General features: G+C 38.3%; 1 protein-coding gene across 2 annotated transcripts in view; it reads left to right on the forward strand.

Moving 5' to 3' along the window:
• The window catches only part of LOC121917248 (myosin heavy chain, cardiac muscle isoform-like), a 115,973-nt gene that overhangs the window by 93,319 nt on the left and 3,894 nt on the right, over positions 1 to 18,760 (forward strand). For both annotated transcript variants that reach the window (XM_042443015.1, XM_042443016.1), the window contains 8 exons: positions 5,972 to 6,087; positions 7,381 to 7,573; positions 8,239 to 8,442; positions 11,289 to 11,414; positions 12,581 to 12,751; positions 13,279 to 13,383; positions 14,691 to 14,786; positions 17,644 to 17,781. In XM_042443015.1, coding sequence (XP_042298949.1) covers positions 5,972 to 6,087; positions 7,381 to 7,573; positions 8,239 to 8,442; positions 11,289 to 11,414; positions 12,581 to 12,751; positions 13,279 to 13,383; positions 14,691 to 14,786; positions 17,644 to 17,781 — 1,149 coding nt within the window. The remainder of the gene's footprint in view (positions 1 to 5,971; positions 6,088 to 7,380; positions 7,574 to 8,238; positions 8,443 to 11,288; positions 11,415 to 12,580; positions 12,752 to 13,278; positions 13,384 to 14,690; positions 14,787 to 17,643; positions 17,782 to 18,760) is intronic.

Here is an 18,760-nt window from a genome sequence, read left to right on the forward strand (position 1 = left end):
ATATGGAGGTCTAAAATGCCCCAAGGGGGGCAGTCTTTTTTTTTTTTTAACTGTGCAACATCCCATTTTACTCTTAAGATAGCCCTGAGAAACACTAAAATGGCTCTAGGGAGTTGTACTTTGCACATTCCTCGTTTAAACAGAGGTGGTGATGGTGGTGATTACAATGATGATCATGCTTTTATCAAAGGCCTGAAGCAGTATTTCAACATTATGGTTTCCATCTAACTTCTAGAGAAGGCATGCATCAAATTATACCCAATGAGTAGTAGCTGAACAGATGAGATCTTGCAATAAAATGTTGTGGAATTTTCCTGGTCTGTGTGTAGTGTGTGTGTGTGTGTGTGCACACACCTCGTTGGAGGTGGTGGGGGGAAATCCAAAAGTCAAATTCACAAGCAGGAGCTAATTTTTATCAAGCACAGTGGTATTTCTTAATTTTCATCTGACAGATTATTGAAGTCAGATAAATGTGTTGTTTCATTATCAGTATCAATGTTCATAATATAGCCCTCTTGTACTGAGTCAGTAATGGCCATTGACTGGCTCGTTTAAAAATCTACAGACTGAATCCTGTTGATGTATATATTAGCAGTTCACTTTTTCCACTTTGTCTTCAGTGGCAAAGAAAGGCAAACAAAATCTATTGGCTCCAAGAAGCCTATTTCTTCAGTGACTTCCTTCTCTCACAGCTGCTGTGCTTGCAACCCTTTTCCTTCTGTAGCCACAGTCTACATCAGCACAGTTGGGCCATCATTGTGCACTAACATGATTCCAACCACTGACTGCACATCACATTGTACAATCTGACTGTATAATACCTAGTGTGATAGCATCAACTGTTTTTTTAAACAAAAGAACCAATGTCTAAACCTCAGAGATCTTGAGAGCAGATTAAATGTGTGGCCACATACCCCAGAACAGGGAAGGAGGCATTGAGCATCCACCAAGACTAATTAAGAGGACACCGAGTCCCTTCTAAAATAATCTGGCAAAATTGGACCACCAAGGCTCCTATGTAGTTGAGCGTCATCAGGAATTATCAATCATAGAATCATAGAGTTGGAAGAGACTACAAGGACCATCCAGTCCAACACCCTTCCATGCAGGGAGAAATAATCAAAGTACTCCCAACTGATGGTCATCCAGCCTTTGTTTTAAAACCTCCAAAGAAGGAGACTCCACCACACTCTGAAGGAGCATATTTCATGGTCAAACAACTCTTACCATCAGGAAGTTCTTCCTAAATTCCCAACTCTAAATTCCCAACTCTACCTTTTCTAGTTATTCCCACCAACTGTCATACATATGTTCTTCTATCCCATCGAATCCAAGAAAGAAAACATGCACATACTTCTTAGAATCTTTGATGAAAGAGTAACAATAGAAGGACTAAATAAATGTCTACACAGAAGTACTGTAATCTGTTACTTCAAAGGGACATATAGAGAAATGTGTTTAGAAGGATGAGGACCTATGGTCCTCTAGATGTTGATTACCTATTACCTGCTGATGGTCTGTGATCACACAATATCGTACAGTGCTATTTTTACCATTATTTATCACCATTGGCTGTTACCATTGACTTGGGTGAGGTGGGACTTTGAGTCCAACAACATCTGGCAGGTCACATATTCCACAAACCTGGTGTATTTGGAACTGTTTGTGGCAACAGTTAAATGCATGAATTTTGTTAAACATGTCTGTTTTTGTTTGTTAATCAAACTATTTGTGACAGATGGGTTAAATATACTCCCCATGCACTGTAGTCCTTGTCTTGCTTCCTCCATATGCCTCAAGGTATATTATTGGTGAAAGGAAAAGACAGATTCATTAAATGCATTCATGCATTTAATGTCATGTCTTTTTTAACTCTGAGCACCCACCAGCAGAAATTAACAAAGTATGACTGTAAAAGGATTCACTTTTCTTTCTCTCTTTTTTTTTTAAAAAAAATCTTGCTTTTGTAGCCAAATATTAGGTTTCCACATAACAACATTTTAATCAATGAACAGAAATCATGTACTTTCAGTTTCTTTCAAAATCTATTAAAAGAAAACACCTATCAGTTGCAACAGTCTTTTGAAAATCTGCATTCTGGAAAGTAACCAATATATTTCAATTCAACAGAAAATTCTTCTTTGTAACTGCTTTTTACCATATATAACAACTCATGTGCTTTTTAGCCAGACATGTTAATAACCCATTTAGAGACCATTTCTATTCTGCAATAATTATATCTATAATAAAATTAGACACTGTTTCCTGTACTATTATTTGACACTTTATTATTGTATATAATCAAAATTGTACTCCAGCAGAGTTTGGGATTGTGCAATCCTCCAAGATTTGTTAAACTGCAAGTCCCAGCAGCCTTAGTCAGCATAGCCAATGGTGATGAATGCTATGAACTACAGTTTAACAACATCTGTAGGGCCACATGATTCCCAATCTGTAATATACAGACATAATATAAAATAATTGTTTTTACAGTATCACCTACTTCCTTCTGGTGTGTTTGGATTTTTTACACACTCGCCACTTGCTCCTAGTCTTGCACAACTCACAATAAATCTGTTGCTAAATTCTTCATGTTATTCAATTTTTAAAAACTGTCAAGTCCTGGTTATTTAAGATCTTGACATGATTTTCTTTCAAAGCTGCTGTTTTAAATTCATTAGTAATAACAGCATGAGTATGCCATATATTCTCATTAATCTTATGTCTGCACTTATTGGACCATTAGCCTTTAAAGCGTACTTTTTGTTTTTTCCTTTCTTTTATTCTTCCATTAGTCACTGATAGCCTAGATAATAACTTTTTGATACTCTGAAATTCTGTTAATAACTTTTCAAACTAAGTTATCAGCTGGTTTACATCATCATTCCTTATTAGGTTAAAAATGAATATTGTATCTAAAAGTACTCATATCAATTGTTTGTCTGGCCCAAAACATTTACACATATGCATTTATGTCATAACATAATGATTCAGAAGAAAATATGTTCTTCTTCAGACTTCACCTTCCACAAATAACTGGTCAGGGTGCCTGAGGGACTTCTCAGACCTCTGGTTCAGAAAGAAACATTTCTAAGCTCTTTTTGCAAGAATCTGTTCCTTTACATAATTGATCATTCCCATTTCTCAGCGAGTTAGTAAGTACACTCCTTATACATATTGGACATTCTTTATACTTATTTTATATTACTTTCTGACATACAGCCAACAAAGTCACTAGTGACCTTTTTTGTACGTCAATGTTTTACACACACACTTTTGTAAATAAAAAAATTGAAGATCCAAAGGGATATTCATTACATTTGAATAATGTTCATTCAACAGATCATTCATTCATTCATTCATTCATGTAATCCTGTACTTCTTCATGCCTTCCTTCCTAATTCCTGCTGCTTTTCAGCATATACTATTCAGTTCACTGGCCAGTTATTTCTTCAGCCTCTTGAGATCCACCCTGCAACCAAATCCTGGATTTTAAAAGCTTCAAGTGCCATAAATTCAGAGGTAGAAAACAAATACAGGTATACCCCAGTTAACAAATAGTCTGACAGTGAAACTACAAACCCTGACCAGCCTCCACTTTTCTCATTATCCTCTGGTAACTAGGGTCCAAAACACACTGCGGAAATAATCTAGTTTGAGACTGCTTTAACTGTCCTAACTCAGTGCTAGGGAACTGGGAATTGTAGTTTGTTGTGGCACCACAGCTCTCTGACAGAGAATGCTAAATGTCTCACAAAACTACAGTTCTCAGAATTCCCTACCATTGATCCAGGGCAGTTAAAGTGGTCACAAACTGGGTTATTTCTGCAGTGTGTTTTGGATTTGGAAGTTTCTTAGTAGAGTTGGAATTGAGATGATGGTGAAACGGATTCAACAAATAAATAAAACAAATAAAATCTCACCTATTTAAGGCTTACTCATTGAAAGTCTGCTTAAACAAAAATGTCTTTGCTTGCCAAGAAAGCAAAGCAGGGAAGAGACTAGCCTAAATTCCCACAGAAGGGAGCCCCAGAGGGTGGGAGCAGTGACTGAGAAATGATCTCTCTTGTGCCCTCGCCAACTCAGCTTTTGATGGTGGCAGGACCAAGAAAGCCTTCTCCTGCATATCTTACAGTTGTGGCAGGTTCATATAGGGAGATATTGTCTTTCAGATAATCTGGGCTTAAGTTATATGTTAACATACTCGGAGTAGCTGGTGGGGCAGTATTATCTACTCTCCCATTTTCTCTATTTTTTGCTGTTTTCACATGCCCAGTAAGGGATTCTGGAGACAGCTGCTATTTACTGTACCTTTCCTGTTGTAGGCAGGCATACATGGCTCCAGTAGGACCAACTAGAATCCCACGTTTTCCCAGCTCAAGCTTCATTGCAGACATATTACAGTGGGCTCTTCTTATCAGCAGGCTTGCCATCCACGGATTTTAGATTCTGCAGCTGGCAAGCCCTGCTTTGAATGGAGGTGTGTGCCCGTGGCTGTGTGGCCATAAGGAGCAATGGGACTTGAGGTCCCACATTTTTTCTTATCCGGGAAGTGGTCCAGAACAGTTCCCCCATAGATATGAAGGGACAACTGTGTTTTTAATTTCTTGTGTAGTTTTCATATGGTTTTATATTATACAATGGTGGAGGTTTTTTTATTATTATTATTAGCGTTTTTAAACTGATCTTCTATCAAAGCCACTCCCATGCTGGGAGAAAGGTGGCATATAAATGTAATAAATAATAATAATATAAAGAACATATGTTTGGCAACCAGAATGAAAATTGTAGAGAAAGAGGAGGCTTGTGAAAGAAAAAGTCATCCCTGAATGCATTTTAGAGGGAGCCTTCAAGTGGTCACTAGAAGGCGCAAAACATTTTCTTTAACTTATGCAAGGCTTACCTGACCTGGCTGTTTCATTTCAAATGGGCATCTTTTTTTTGTGTGTGTGGTGGTGGATGAGCCTACCCCTACCCTTTTCACATTAATTCTGCTTTTAGTATAAAATTTTCTGTTAAAGAAGTGATGCCCAGGGCCTCGTCTACTTTGTTAACTGTATATACAAACTTGTTACATAATTCCTTTTGATAGAAAAACTTGGTTTTCTGCTTGTAGATATTTAGTGTGGCTATACAACCATTGCCAGCTGGAGAGTATATTTGTACAGAACACAAAAAGTGACTGAAACTTGTATGCCACTCATGCTACTATTGTAGCTGCTGTGCCACAAGTAGAGGTATAAACAGGGGACACAATGAAAACATGTCCTACTCAAGGCAAACATAATTCAAAATTTTTTCAACATTTTGTTATATGGTGGGCTGGGTAGGAATCTCATAGTAAAGTAGCTCTGATGCTTCTCTATAAGAGAGCTTCTCTGACACCACTTAGGATTTAATACACAAAACTGTTGATAGCCCTTGATTCTTACCCAGAAATCTCGAGTGGCCTGGCTGCATGAGCTGTCTTCTTGCATCATCTATAGTGGTAGATCCTATGTGGCACAGTTCAACTGAACATAGGATTGAACTCAAGATTTGGAAAAGTTACTTCTTTGGCTGTATCTCCCAGAATTCCCCAACCAGCATGACCACTACCCACTAGCCATGCTGGCCCAGGGTTTGTAGGACTTGTATTCCAAAAAGTAACTTTCTCCAAACTATGATGAACATTAGCGACATAGGCTCAAAACACACTGCAGAATAATCCAGTTTGTGATCGCTTTAACTGTCCTGGATCAGTGCTAGTTAATTCTGAGCACTGAAGTTTTGTGAGACATTTAGCCTTCACTATCAGTGTGCTCTGGTGCTACAATAAACTACAATTCCCAGGATTCCCTAGCCCTGAGCCAGGGCAGTTAAAGCAGTCTCAAACTGAATTATTTCTACAGTGTGTTTTGGGCCGTTGTCTATGCATATGTTGGTTTGTTTGTTTTTAAATGCCATAAAATATATATTGTATATTTTTCAGGGGGCTCTGGAACATGAAGAAAGCAAGACATTACGTTTTCAACTGGAGCTTTCCCAAATTAAAGCAGATTTTGAAAGGAAACTGGCAGAAAAAGATGAAGAAATTGAAAACTTCAGGTATAGTATGTTCACAAAGTGGTTTGTTCAAAGAGCTGCAGCTAGATTGTTAACTGGATCTGGCTACAGGGAGCACTTTCTTGCAACAGCGCTACTGACTGCCAATTCTGAGCAAATTCAAAGTGCTGATTATGACCTTTGAAGCACTATATGGCTCAGGTCCAGGTTATCTGAAGGACTGTATTCTCACATTTAAACCTACAAGTGTTTTGAGATCCTCGGCAGAGGGCCTTTTCTCTGTTCCACCATACTCACAGGAACATCTGGTGAAAACATGAAAGAGAGACTTCTCAGTGCCTACTCCAGGCTCTCAAACTCCCTTTCAAGAGGACTTAGGTATCTTCCTTGCTATCTTTCCTCAGGCAGGTTAAGACTTTTTCCACCTATATTTTGTTTATCTGTTGTTTTCAATAGTTTTTGTGTTGTGTTTTTAACTGGTTTTAATTATATGGAAAGTTTAATGATATGTTAAACTTTTGTGTTTGGTATATTTTTAGCTATGTCTCTTTTAATGTTGTAAGCCTCCTTGAGTCGCAAACAGGGGAAAAGGTGGGTTGTTATTGTTTTTGTTATTATTTGAGCCAGGCTTTATATAAAACGTAGCAAATGTGGCAAGGGCAGGATTGACAGCAGATAAGATTTCTAGTTTTAATCATGCATTGAGTTGGATCTAGAGTAAGCTAGCTGAACTTAGTTTCTATTTTTGTCATTACATAACTAATTTGGCCCTTTGGTTTCAACAACATGTTAAATTCAACTAATGGATCCAAAGTATTCTTTTAAAGCAGTAGACAGAAATGCTCTGTGCCTTGTACCCATCTTCAACATTTCTCATACTAGTACTGCCAAATGAAACACTAAGTAGAAGAGGGCAATTTACTTCTGCTTATGAATCTGTTTTGCCATCTGCACACGCTGTCTTAATTTGCAAGATTGTTGTTAAGATTGATTGATAATTACTGTCTGCACAATATGTTGACAAAAGATACATTAATAAACAAGAGGATATAAACAAGAGAAACAACATTTTTTTCTCATTTGAGAACAGTTTTTTAGAGAACAGATTCAAAATGAGAGTAGTAAGAATGATACAGTAAGAACCTTGAGACAGAAATGAAAATGAATGCTGAATTTTGTTATTCATTGATTCCACTAAAATAAATCTGTTGGAAGGTAACCTTTGTGCAGTTTTTTTTAAAAAAGCTTTTAAGTCCAATATATATAATCCAAGATATGGAAATTAGGAGAAGAAAAGCCTATTCCAATATTGCTTATATGTTCTTTGAAAATCAGGAGAAACCAACAGCGTACTATAGACACCCTGCAGTCTACCCTGGATTCAGAAGCTAAGAGTAGGAATGAGGCCATTCGCCTGAAGAAAAAGATGGAAGGAGACCTCAATGAAATGGAAATCCAGCTTAGCCATGCTAACCGACATGCTTCTGAGGCAACAAAGACCACACGTATTCTTCAGGCTCAAATAAAGGTAACATTTCCTTGCATCTTTTGCTCCACTGTGGGGAAAATAGCTGGGCGCCAGGGCTGACTTAACAGAAAAACCAGAGAGGAAAGTGTTATGAAGATCTCCCATATCCATGTGCCTTCTTCCTTGCAGAACACAAGTGTCACAGCCTCATTTGATAAACTGAATCAAATTTGGAAGCACTATATGCAAATGAGCATCCCATGTAATTTGGTTGTGAGTCTCATTCAAAAATAGTGTGCATTATGTATAGCAGAATTTCATCCAGGCAGCTTTGTTTCCATCTGTCATGACAGCAAGATCATCATCTGGTATTTTATCTTGTTGAGGCACTGGCCTCCTAGCAATAATCTTAGAAGGATATAGGAAACATGAGGTTACCTTATGAGAGCACTTGGACTCTTGTTTCTCTTGATGAAACTCATGTGTAGATAATTTTGGGAGACTTCTGCTTCAAATGATGTGATTGTGTAATTTCTACTTCCTCGATACTTATCCTGACACCTACTAGAGAGACTGGGTTACAACTCCCATCACTCCAGCCAGAACACTGGATGGAGATGTGGAGAGTCATAGTCCAACAGATGTGAAGGGCCTCATGTTGGGGATAGCTGCTCTACGCAATAGAGAGACATTCACCTGTGCTGAAGAAATCTCTTTCTTTTCAGGATCTGCAAGTGCAGCTTGATGATACAACTCACTTGAATGAAGACTTCAAGGAGCAGCTGGCAGTCTCTGACCGGCGGAATACTCTCCTCCAATCTGAGCTGGATGAGCTGAGGGCTCTGTTGGACCAGACAGAACGTGGCCGTAAACTGGCTGAGCAAGAGCTGCTGGAAGCCACAGAACGTGTTAACCTTCTGCACACCCAGGTTGGTTCTCTGATAAATTTTGCTGATTTCCCCAGTCCCCAAACATTCTGTAGAATAGTCATGGTGGAGGACAATGCAGATTTTGGACAAAATATGACCTCATTAGCAAGCAAGCTTGTACAAAAGTCCTTCATTCCCCAGGGGAGGAGGAAAATAAATTGCATATTACATGGTGAGCAATAATTTTAACATGTTTGTAGTTTCCTGGCCTCTAGATAAAAGAAAATTGGCTTTGAACTACACTTCTATGACCTCTTCCACCTCACTTAACATAATATTTACCCAACAAGAAAATTATTTTTCTCCTGTTGTGGTCTCTTTCTGTCCAAATGACCTTCTTTACTTTTCTACTGTTCTCCCCTTGTATCACATTCTCTTACAAGAACATTAAAGAATTATTCATAGCATTTCATTACCGGAATGTTATTTCCTGTTGCTTGTCTGAGTTCAGGTCAGCCAAACAACAAATTCTTTGGTTAGGGCATGACCCAGGCACATAGTAAGCATTTGCTATTTCAATTGGAGAATGTTAATGTAATTTCCTTCTATGAAATAAACAAAATTTATAAAATGCATAATCTGGGCTAGATTGCCTTCTGTGTTGTTTTCTTCTTCACAGTTTGGCATAAAATTATCACCCCAATATTGACACTGTACTTAATTGTACAACAGAGTGGGCTGCATAGATAATGTCTAAGCCTATTATTTTGATGAGGGCAGCTTCAAGATGTCATTTTCTGTAAACTGTTTTTGATTGCCTGAAATGTAGATTTCATCTCATTTTGTGAGAGATTGTTTTGCATTAGATGAAAAAAAATGCTAGAAAAACATTGAGCCAATTTTTCCAAAAGCAAAATACAGTCTTAGCTCTGCACTGAATTACTTTATCACATATGTTTTCAATACTCAGGATAGAAGCTCAGGGAGAGGATTCATCTTGGAAGCAAAAACTGAGCTTCTTGTAGGGAATGGCCCAGAGCATTTTGCTGCCTGAGATAGGACAGTAAATGGCAACTTCCACTTATTGCAGTGAAAGTGCATGGTACCAAAACAAACCAAGTTATGTAGACAGATAAGGCAGCACAAGCACTGGCAGCAAAATAGCAAATTAAATCACTAGCTATTTGCTACCTTTTAACACACACCAAATCTGCTGCCTAGGATGGCTGCTGTACTCTTTTTGATGGTAGGGCCAACCCTACCTCATTGACTTTTATAATCTCTTCTGAACCTCTCTGGGTCCAGATCTAATTAGCAGTCCTAACTAGCTTAAACCCACTGAATAAATAAGAACATTGTATGTAAACTCTTAAGTAAGTTCCATTCATTTAAGTTGGGGTTGGCAGTCCCTGTCCCTCACCCCACTCCAGGCTGGTGTCACAAATGCCAAACATAAAGCTAAAGAAAAGCTAGCAGTCACCCCCAGTTCAGTTTTAGCTTTACTGTCAGATGATTTTGTTGCAGGGTTTTGCACCCCTCCAGCTCCCTCAGTGGGAAAAAATGGAGCTAAAGTAAAACCAGCGATTACCAGTTTTGCTTTAGTTTTATTTTAAGCTCTTTCCTTTCCTTGGGCAGGCTATAAGGTTGTGGAGTTTCTTTGTGTCAATGGCTATTTTTGTTTCAACTCTGTATACAGTGCTTTGGGTGATTTTTTTAGTGATTATTTAGTCTTTTCTGGGTTTTTGAGGGTGATGTTGTTGTTTTACAAAAGAGTGTTTTGAAGGAATTGGGTGCCACAAAAAAAAAAAAAAGGGTGGGGGGGGGGGTCTTCCCACAGCCTCCATTTTCCTCATCCTATTTTAAAGCACATGTCATCTCCCCCTCCCACTACTTTAGTCAAAAGAAGTTTTCTAGGGTAGCTTAATGCACAAGGGAAAAGGGATTGGGATGGAGTCTGGAGGTTTTTAAAAAGAGACTGAAGGGCTATCTGTCAGGAGTGTTTTGATTAAGTATTCCTGTATGGCAGGGGATTGGATTGAATGGCCCCCATGGTCTATTTCAACTCTATGATTCTATAGAAAAAGGAAGAAATGTGCTGTTTATTATTTGGGCCACTTTGCATACTGGAAGAAAAATGGGATATTATTTATAATTATTATTTTTATTTATAATAAAGATTTATTTTTATTTTATTTATTGCTAGCCCACCCAGTCACGAAGAATCCGGGCGGGTTACAACAATAAAATACATCAAATTACAATAGAGTTAAAAAAAATCAAACCCTAGACCTACCCCCCCCATTCCAAATACTAAAACAGAATTAAACATTAATAGTATAAAAACATTAAAAACATTAAAGACATTAAACAAAACACCAAAAATTTTTTATGGTATTTATACCCCGCCCTTCAGCCCTAAAGGCTATCAGAGCAGCTTACAATTATTATTTTTAATTAGACAGTTTCCTGCCCTCAGGCTTACAATCTAAATATACTTTAAAAAAATTAATGAAGTGACATTTTAATATAATAATGTGTAGCACTTGGGCCCAAACACTATACTCTAGTTGGAACTACAGTTGGATTTAAGCCTAATTCTATTCTGTACTTAGGAAAATATAGACAGTGATAACCCATTTACTTGTGATATAGTATGTGTACAGCGATTAGAAGCATTATTTTTGTGGGCTACAACTTCCAGTCTCAACTTGGCCAGTGTGACCACAAGCTAAGAGACTCTGGGAGCTGCAATCCAAAAAGGTAACTTACCAAACCCTGTATGTGAAATTGAATTCAGTCAGTATTGTACATAATTGGATCAGCACTAGTCCTAGGAGATGATAAAGACAGTTATATGCTTCTGATGAATGAACACTCCTTTTTCTCTTCTTTCTTTCCAAATCCAGAATACAAGTCTGATCAGTCAGAAAAAGAAACTAGAGACTGATATTGCTCAAATGCAAAATGAAGTAGAAGAAGCCATACAGGAGTGCAGGAATGCTGAAGAAAAAGCCAAGAAAGCAATAACTGATGTAAGTTGGCTAGTCCCCTCCTGTATGTACCTACTCTGGGTTCCCCCCCCCCCTTGTCACTCATTTCTGAAACAAGTATATTTTTATGTAGGCAAATCAGAGTTTATGAACATTATTTTATTTGGACATACTAAGATGTTTCTCTTTTTCCAATATACCATATCCCTGTATATGAGCCCTCATATCTATGAGCGTGATCTTCCTAGGCATATTTGATGGATATAAGGGAGAAGGTCTTGTTGGTGGCTACTCCCAAACTTTGAAACTCACTCCCTAGGGAGGCTAGAAAGCCTCCCTCCATAATGATGTTCTTCCAGGAAGTGAAAACTCTCCTATTCCTACAAACTTTCAGGAATTGACTGCAATGGGCTTTTAATGGTGTGTTGTTTTGTTTATTATACTACTTTTTAATGGATGTTTAAATAGTTTTATTTTTATAGATTGATTAAAATAACACTTGTATATGAAACAGATTTCTTTAATATCTTTAAACTGTTCAAGTCTCAACATAAGGTACTGAATTCCAGTACTGGGGAATACTACTACTTCTGGGTGCCCTTTGGCAAACCCCTTCTAAACAAATCTAGGCAAGAAAACCCTATGATAGGGTCACCTTCGAGTCACTATAAGTCAGAAACAACTTGAAGGCACACGGCCTATTACTACAGGAGGAGGAGGAGGAGGAGGAGGAGGAGGAGGAGGAGGAGGTTAGAATTTAGGCCACACTAGGTGTGGCCATCAGATTGCTTTTCAAATCTCTTAGAAGTGATAAAGTTTAGGCCTCTGCAAGACTGAGTGTTTCCTTTCTGGAGACAGGGAGAGATGAAGGAAGGAAAGAAGGAAGGATGGAAGGAAGGAAGGAAGGATTGAAGAACCATCAGAAAGAGACATTTGACTTGCCTGATTTTGGTTTGTGCTCCATCTACAGCCAACTTCAGTTCCTAACCAATGATCATAACACCCTCAGCATAAAAAAAAAAGGGGGGAGGTCTGCCACTGATTTAGTCCCATCATGATTTTATAACATAACCATGAAAGACACTTATGTGAAATGTAACAACTCTGTATCAGTGGTATGCTTTGTCCAGGGAGATTTTCCTGGTATCTACCTTGTGAAGATGTGTCCTGTTTCTTTGACATGATTTTGTACCTTTATCTTATTTCAGGCCTCCATGATGGCTGAAGAACTTAAAAAAGAGCAAGATACCAGTGCTCACCTGGAGCGAATGAAAAAGAACATGGAACAGACTATTAAAGATCTGCAAAAGAGACTGGATGAAGCAGAGCAAATTGCTCTCAAAGGGGGCAAGAAGCAGATTCAAAAGCTGGAATCCAGGGTGTGTATCTAACGGTCTACTTGTGATACCTATTGCTACACTTCAATCGCCTTTGACCAAAAAAGTTTCATGGGCCCTAGTATCCACTAGGGTTTGATCATGGATACTAAAATCCATAGATGCTCAAGTCCCATTAAATGTAATGGCATAGTAAAATGGTGTCCCTCATATAAAATGCTAAAATCAAGCTTCGCTTTTTGGAATGTATATTGTTTCTGAATATTTTCAAGCTGTGGATGGCTGAATCTGTGGATAAAGAATTTATGGATATGGAGATCTGACTGTAGTGTGTTCATACTTAAAGTGGGAATTCAAATCATACCAGAGTTGTTATGTAACAGATAGTATTATACAGGAGAGTTCAATACTGATGCCAAAAGCCTTTTAGTAAATACTGTTAAAGTACATTCAGAAGACTTAATATTTAATATCGAGTTCTTTGAGTTACTGCTATGAAGCAGAACCACTCTGAAAACAATGCTTGCTGCTCTGTATATACAATATGAATGCTTTTTGTCTGGGTGCAGGTCCGTGAGCTGGAAAATGAACTAGAGGCAGAGGTTCGTCGTAATACAGAATCTCTGAAAGGAGTTCGCAAATATGAGAGGCGAATCAAAGAGCTGACTTACCAGGTAATCATAATTAAAATAGGTCAGCTGCAATATTGTATATTTACTTTCCAAACACAGAAGCTAGCCCTGTCACTGAAATAAAGTAGAATTGCCAGAGACTTTGCATATCCATGCCAGTAAGTAACAGCCCAAGGATGAATCTCAGCAGCTCTTTTTTCCTTCTCTCTCTGTCATCTTCTATGCTGCCTGAAGCAGCTCTTAGAAGACTGAGATGTCTGGATCAAAGATGCTTCTGTCTCTCATTTTCTGCCTCTCCCTCCTTCTGAGCCCCTCAGTCATGCCAGGAAACATGGAAGGAAGAAAATGAGAATGCAAGTTTGCAGCTAGGAAGCCAAGCATACACAGTTTTCAGTGCAGCCTAGAGGAGTAGCAATATCAGCCAATTGTGTCAGTTGTATTGCTACCAGAATGTAATGTGTTGATTGTTGTATGTGTGATGGTTGATACATACTGGATCGTTGTAAAGATTTGGCTGAGCAGAGTTCTCAACAATTTATTTGATTAGTCCTAGTTAACTATTTTGCTGTGGCTTTGGAGAATCAAAACCAAAAGGAATCCATACCCAAATGTATCCATTCCAACTTGTCAAGAACAGGGACGTAGCCAAGGGAGGGGGGGTTCTTGGGGTCCGGACCCCCCCCTCCATGACAAAAATAAAGGGGTTGGGCTGTGCTGCGCCGCCGCCCCCCCCCAATTATAAAAGGGGCCCACTCCCGGCCCCCCCCCCCCCCATCCTAAAATCCTGGCTGCGTCCCTGTCAGGAAACAGTGTAAACATTAGGTGATCAGGACTGTTGAGATGGAAATGTCAACTTTTTTACTAGGTTAAATCTAGCAAGTCTGAGATCAATATCTAATGCTTGACTCTCTTAAATGGTGCTATGTACAGATACCCATTGACATGACCCTAGGTACAGTGCAATCCATGAGAACACCCAGCTCTATGATACTATTCCCATCTACCACTATGAGATTACTAGGTGGTGGTTGCTTAGCAACAGAAGAATAAAAGTCATTACCCAATTAATTGTTTAGAGAAGGAAGAACTCTATGACTTGTATTACTTCTGGGCTCTGTACTATCATTGACTTCATTTTCTTTCTCTTTTGACATTTATTGGTCATTGTGGGAGAAGACAGAGCAACCTTGCATGGGCCGTCTCAAGCTCCATCAAAGGAATACAATCTAATAATAATAATAATAATAATAATAATAATAATAATTTAGTCCATTGCCTTTACTAAGATTAGAATATCATTAATGAATGCCTGTCACAGTTTACCTTTTTCTTCTTTCGATACTTTAAAGGCAGAGGAAGACAAGAAGAACTTGACAAGAATGCAAGAACTGACTGATAAACTGCAGCTAAAAGTGAAAAGCTATAAGCACCAAGCAGAAGAAGCTGTAAGTTGGAACAGTGTAATGAAGGGGTTGGAGATCTTTAGCCCTCCTGATATTTTAGCCTACATTTCCACCATTCTACCCAGCATAGCTAATAGTGAGAGATTGTAGAAGTTATAGTTCAAAACCCTGGGAAGGTCAAAGGATCCTCACCTTTATTATGATGTGTGTATAATGAATGAATTGAGAATTAACCTAAACATTGCTGTGAACAGCTAAGATAAAAGAGTCTTCTTCAAATTACAGAAAGAAGACAAATTACTGATATGTTTTGCTTTGTTTTAAAGAAAGGGTGCTTTAACAGTTACTAGAACTTGGACTGCAAAAGGACATTATTATTCAAGACTGCTTATACCCAGCCTTTCCCCCCAAACAAGGATTCAAGGTGGCTTACAAATTGAAACAAATACAAAAAGCAACATTAACATATAATTAAACTATTAACACCACTACAAACAGTTCTATACATACAATTTAAAATGTTAAAAAACGGTTTAAAAAAGCAGAACAAGTAAAACAATACAGCACACTCTTAAAACCTCTGTCTTTCTAGACACACAAGATTCTTTATTTATGTTTCTAAGTACATGCCTTTTTGTACTTTAAAATAATTAAAAGGATTCATATCAACATTATATTAAATTCATAGTGGCTTTCCATATTTAATTTAACGTTTATATAGACAGGAGTTCAGGACCACAGTAAGGGAGGATAAAAAAAACCTCAACATCATCTCTGTGGTCTCAATAAAAAAAACACCCCTCTGAAAATGCTGTTTGTACTGGAAGAAAGAGAAGCTGCTACTGGTGCACAGCTTTGGTCTGGAGGATTTTCATCAGGACTGTGGTGTGAAATGTAAGGGTTAAAAATAAAAAGAAACTTCAACCATGCCACAGCTCTGAGTCCCCGTTGCACAGCTGCTGTTTACAGCTGAAATAATAAACACACACAAAGCCAAACCACACTTCTAAGAAAGCACGCATTTTGGCATCAGTTTTAATGACAGTTGGATTCTTATGAATTCTTACATCCCTTGTGCCAAGTAGGGGGTCTGGAAATGTTTCCAGTCACCATGATGGTACTTTATTCATTGGTATCTTGCTGTCTACTGAATCCTGTAAATCTCGATAGTGTATCTTTCTTTTTCAATATGCACAGTTCTCTCATCTCCAAATGAACAGAAGAAGGCTTTTAGAGTACATATAAAGTCCCTCCTATCAATGCTTCTTAAGCTATCTATTGTAAGGGAATGGCAATTTGTTTGTTTTTTTCCTGTGTGCCAGTGGATGGTACAGTATTTGGCTATACAGTGGGTCCTTGTTATCTGCTGGGTTTGGTTCCAGGATCCCCTGTGGATAACAAAATCCGTGGATGTTCAAGTCCCATTAAATACAATGGCATAACAAAATGGTGTCCTTTATATAAAATTGGAAAATCCAGCTTTACTATTTGGAACTTTTACTTTTAAAAAATATTTTCAAGCCGTGGATGCTTGAATCTGTGGATAAAAAATCCATGAATAAGGAGGGCTGATTGTAATGTTATGTTTCTTTTCTGGTCACTCTGCAGAGACTGGAAAGTGATGATTCATGGACCAACACTGATCTATGGACCATCACCCTAAATAACATTGCCTATGAAAGTTTCTGAAACTCTCTCCCTGATACTTTGTATTGTGTCCATATGCAAATAAACCATATAGAAAAGGTTAATTTCTTCTCCTCAGCCATGCTAGCCTTTTCAAAAAAATAAAATGTCATAATTATATTTGTGATTCACTTCTGAACATAAGAGGGAATTATTCTTAATATGTATTGCATACAATCACAAAGCTAAATACAGTTTCATTAAACCACAGAACAGAAAATGAATTACACTTTGGTACAGAATCATTTGTCTTAGCATTCCAGTGCATGACAAATGATGCCACTCTGTCATAAAATGTGTCATTCTGTGTTCTGTTTATGCCTCAATGAATATCACAGATGGATCTGACTTAATACACTAAAGATCAGAAACAATGTGTTTTTGCTTTAATTTAATTAAAAATCTGTAGTACAAGGACAAGGTCTATAAAATAATTTGCTGTATAGGGTTTCAGTTAAAAATGAGAGTTCTCAAAAGGTGAGACAGACCTTCTTACTTGCTGCTAGAGGAGGCATTAAAATGTCTGTATTTCTTGTTTTGGCCAAAAGGCAAAATAGGAAACTCTTTTTCTTCTCCCTCACCCGTCATCCAGCCCAACTCTTGTTTCAATCAGTAATTCCCATCAGTGTTGACTCACACAGACGAAAATTTATGGAATATTCACTCATGGATTTTTGTGCTTCTTTGAGTTACCTCACTTGAAACCTTCCATCTGAACATGCTATGGTTTTAAGTAGCCTTTTTTTCAGCAACCCCCACCCTACAATGTGGGGCCCTCCCACACTATATAATTATAGTACTACAATCCTATTTTTAACGGTCATGGCAACATCCTATTGAATCCTGATGTCCAGTTTATAGAGATGCATTTAGTATTCTCAGCCAGAGAGCTCTAGTGCCTCACCAACCTACTATAGAATCCCAAGATCCCATAGAATGGAGCCATGGCAGTTAAAGTGGAATCATAGCACTATAATTGTTTAGTACAAAAGGGCCACTGATTCCCTGCATTGTAACTTCTGCCACTTGATTGGTGGATCAAGGCCATTGGGTATCTTTGCTGGGGATGATGGGACATGTGGTCCAACATATATAAAGAGTAACAAATGATGGGAAGGGTGGCCTAGGCTTCTTGTTCCTGGCTTGCTTGCATATTGCAGAAGATATTATGGTAGTGAGACAATTTTCATGTCCCTTTGTTCCTCTCCAACAGGAAGCTCAAGCCAACCAGTACCTTGCAAAGTACAGGAAACAGCAGCATGAGCTGGATGATGCTGAAGAAAGAGCAGAAATAGCAGAATCCCAGGTCAATAAGCTCAGGACCAAGTCAAGAGATATAGGCATGAAAAAGGTATGTCATTGTCAGTCAGAGGAACCTGTAAAAGGAGTTTGAGTTGGGACCAATAATAAGGCAAGCAGGGGCAGGCAGACATGCTTCCAAAGACCTACCTTTCCCCTTTAGAGGGAACCCCTTTATGTGCCTGTATGTGTGAAACTGTCTCTCCTGTTTCTCCTCTTCCCAAAAAGGAGTAGAAGTTTCTGCTTGGTAGCATGAATCCTGTGTGATGTGATATGGTAGGTCTACCATATCTAGTTCAGAGACAGATGAAGGGTGCTCCTTCCATCCCAGCTACCACTGTCCTGGCCTAGGAGGGAGAGAAGAAGGGCAATATCACCTTCTCTACTGCTATTCCCTTAGCTTTTTGTGTCATGTCTTTTTTGGATTATAAGCATGAGGGCAGGGAACTATCTAATTAACAATTTGTAAGCTGCTCTGACAGAAGAGTGGTGTATAAATGCAATGAATGAATGAATTAATGTAAAACTTCAAGCAAATATCAGCAAAAATGAAAACTATCAGAAGGTATCAACATGCTGAGCAAGATGATGAGATATTTTCCAATTTTTCACATTTCAGCACTTTGTCCTGAGTTTTTCAAAGGAGCTTTTGCATGCAAAATGATTTTTTTTGAAAGCAGGAAAAATTTCTTCTTCTTCTTCTTCTTCTTCTTCTTCTTCTTCTTCTTCTTCTTTCTTCTACATAAAACAATATTTTTACAGGAAAGAAACTTTTCCCTGCCAGAACCACCTTCAGAATGTTGTGCAAAAGAAGTCTTGGAATTTGATAAACCTATCACCAATTAACATATTTTTTCACAAGGTGCCTTGATGTTTCTTGAAAGCATAAAAAACATTTGAAAGTATTGTTAACATCCCTGGTATCAGGGAGGGAACCACCAGACCCTAGTGTGGGGTTGGGCAACTGTAGCCATCTAGATGTTTTATGAGTGCATCTCTTATTCCCAGTTCTGGGGAAAGAGTGGGATACA

Source organism: Sceloporus undulatus, unplaced genomic scaffold (genome assembly GCF_019175285.1).
Source record: "Sceloporus undulatus isolate JIND9_A2432 ecotype Alabama unplaced genomic scaffold, SceUnd_v1.1 scaffold_13, whole genome shotgun sequence".
NCBI classification, from domain to species: Eukaryota; Metazoa; Chordata; class Lepidosauria; order Squamata; family Phrynosomatidae; genus Sceloporus; species Sceloporus undulatus.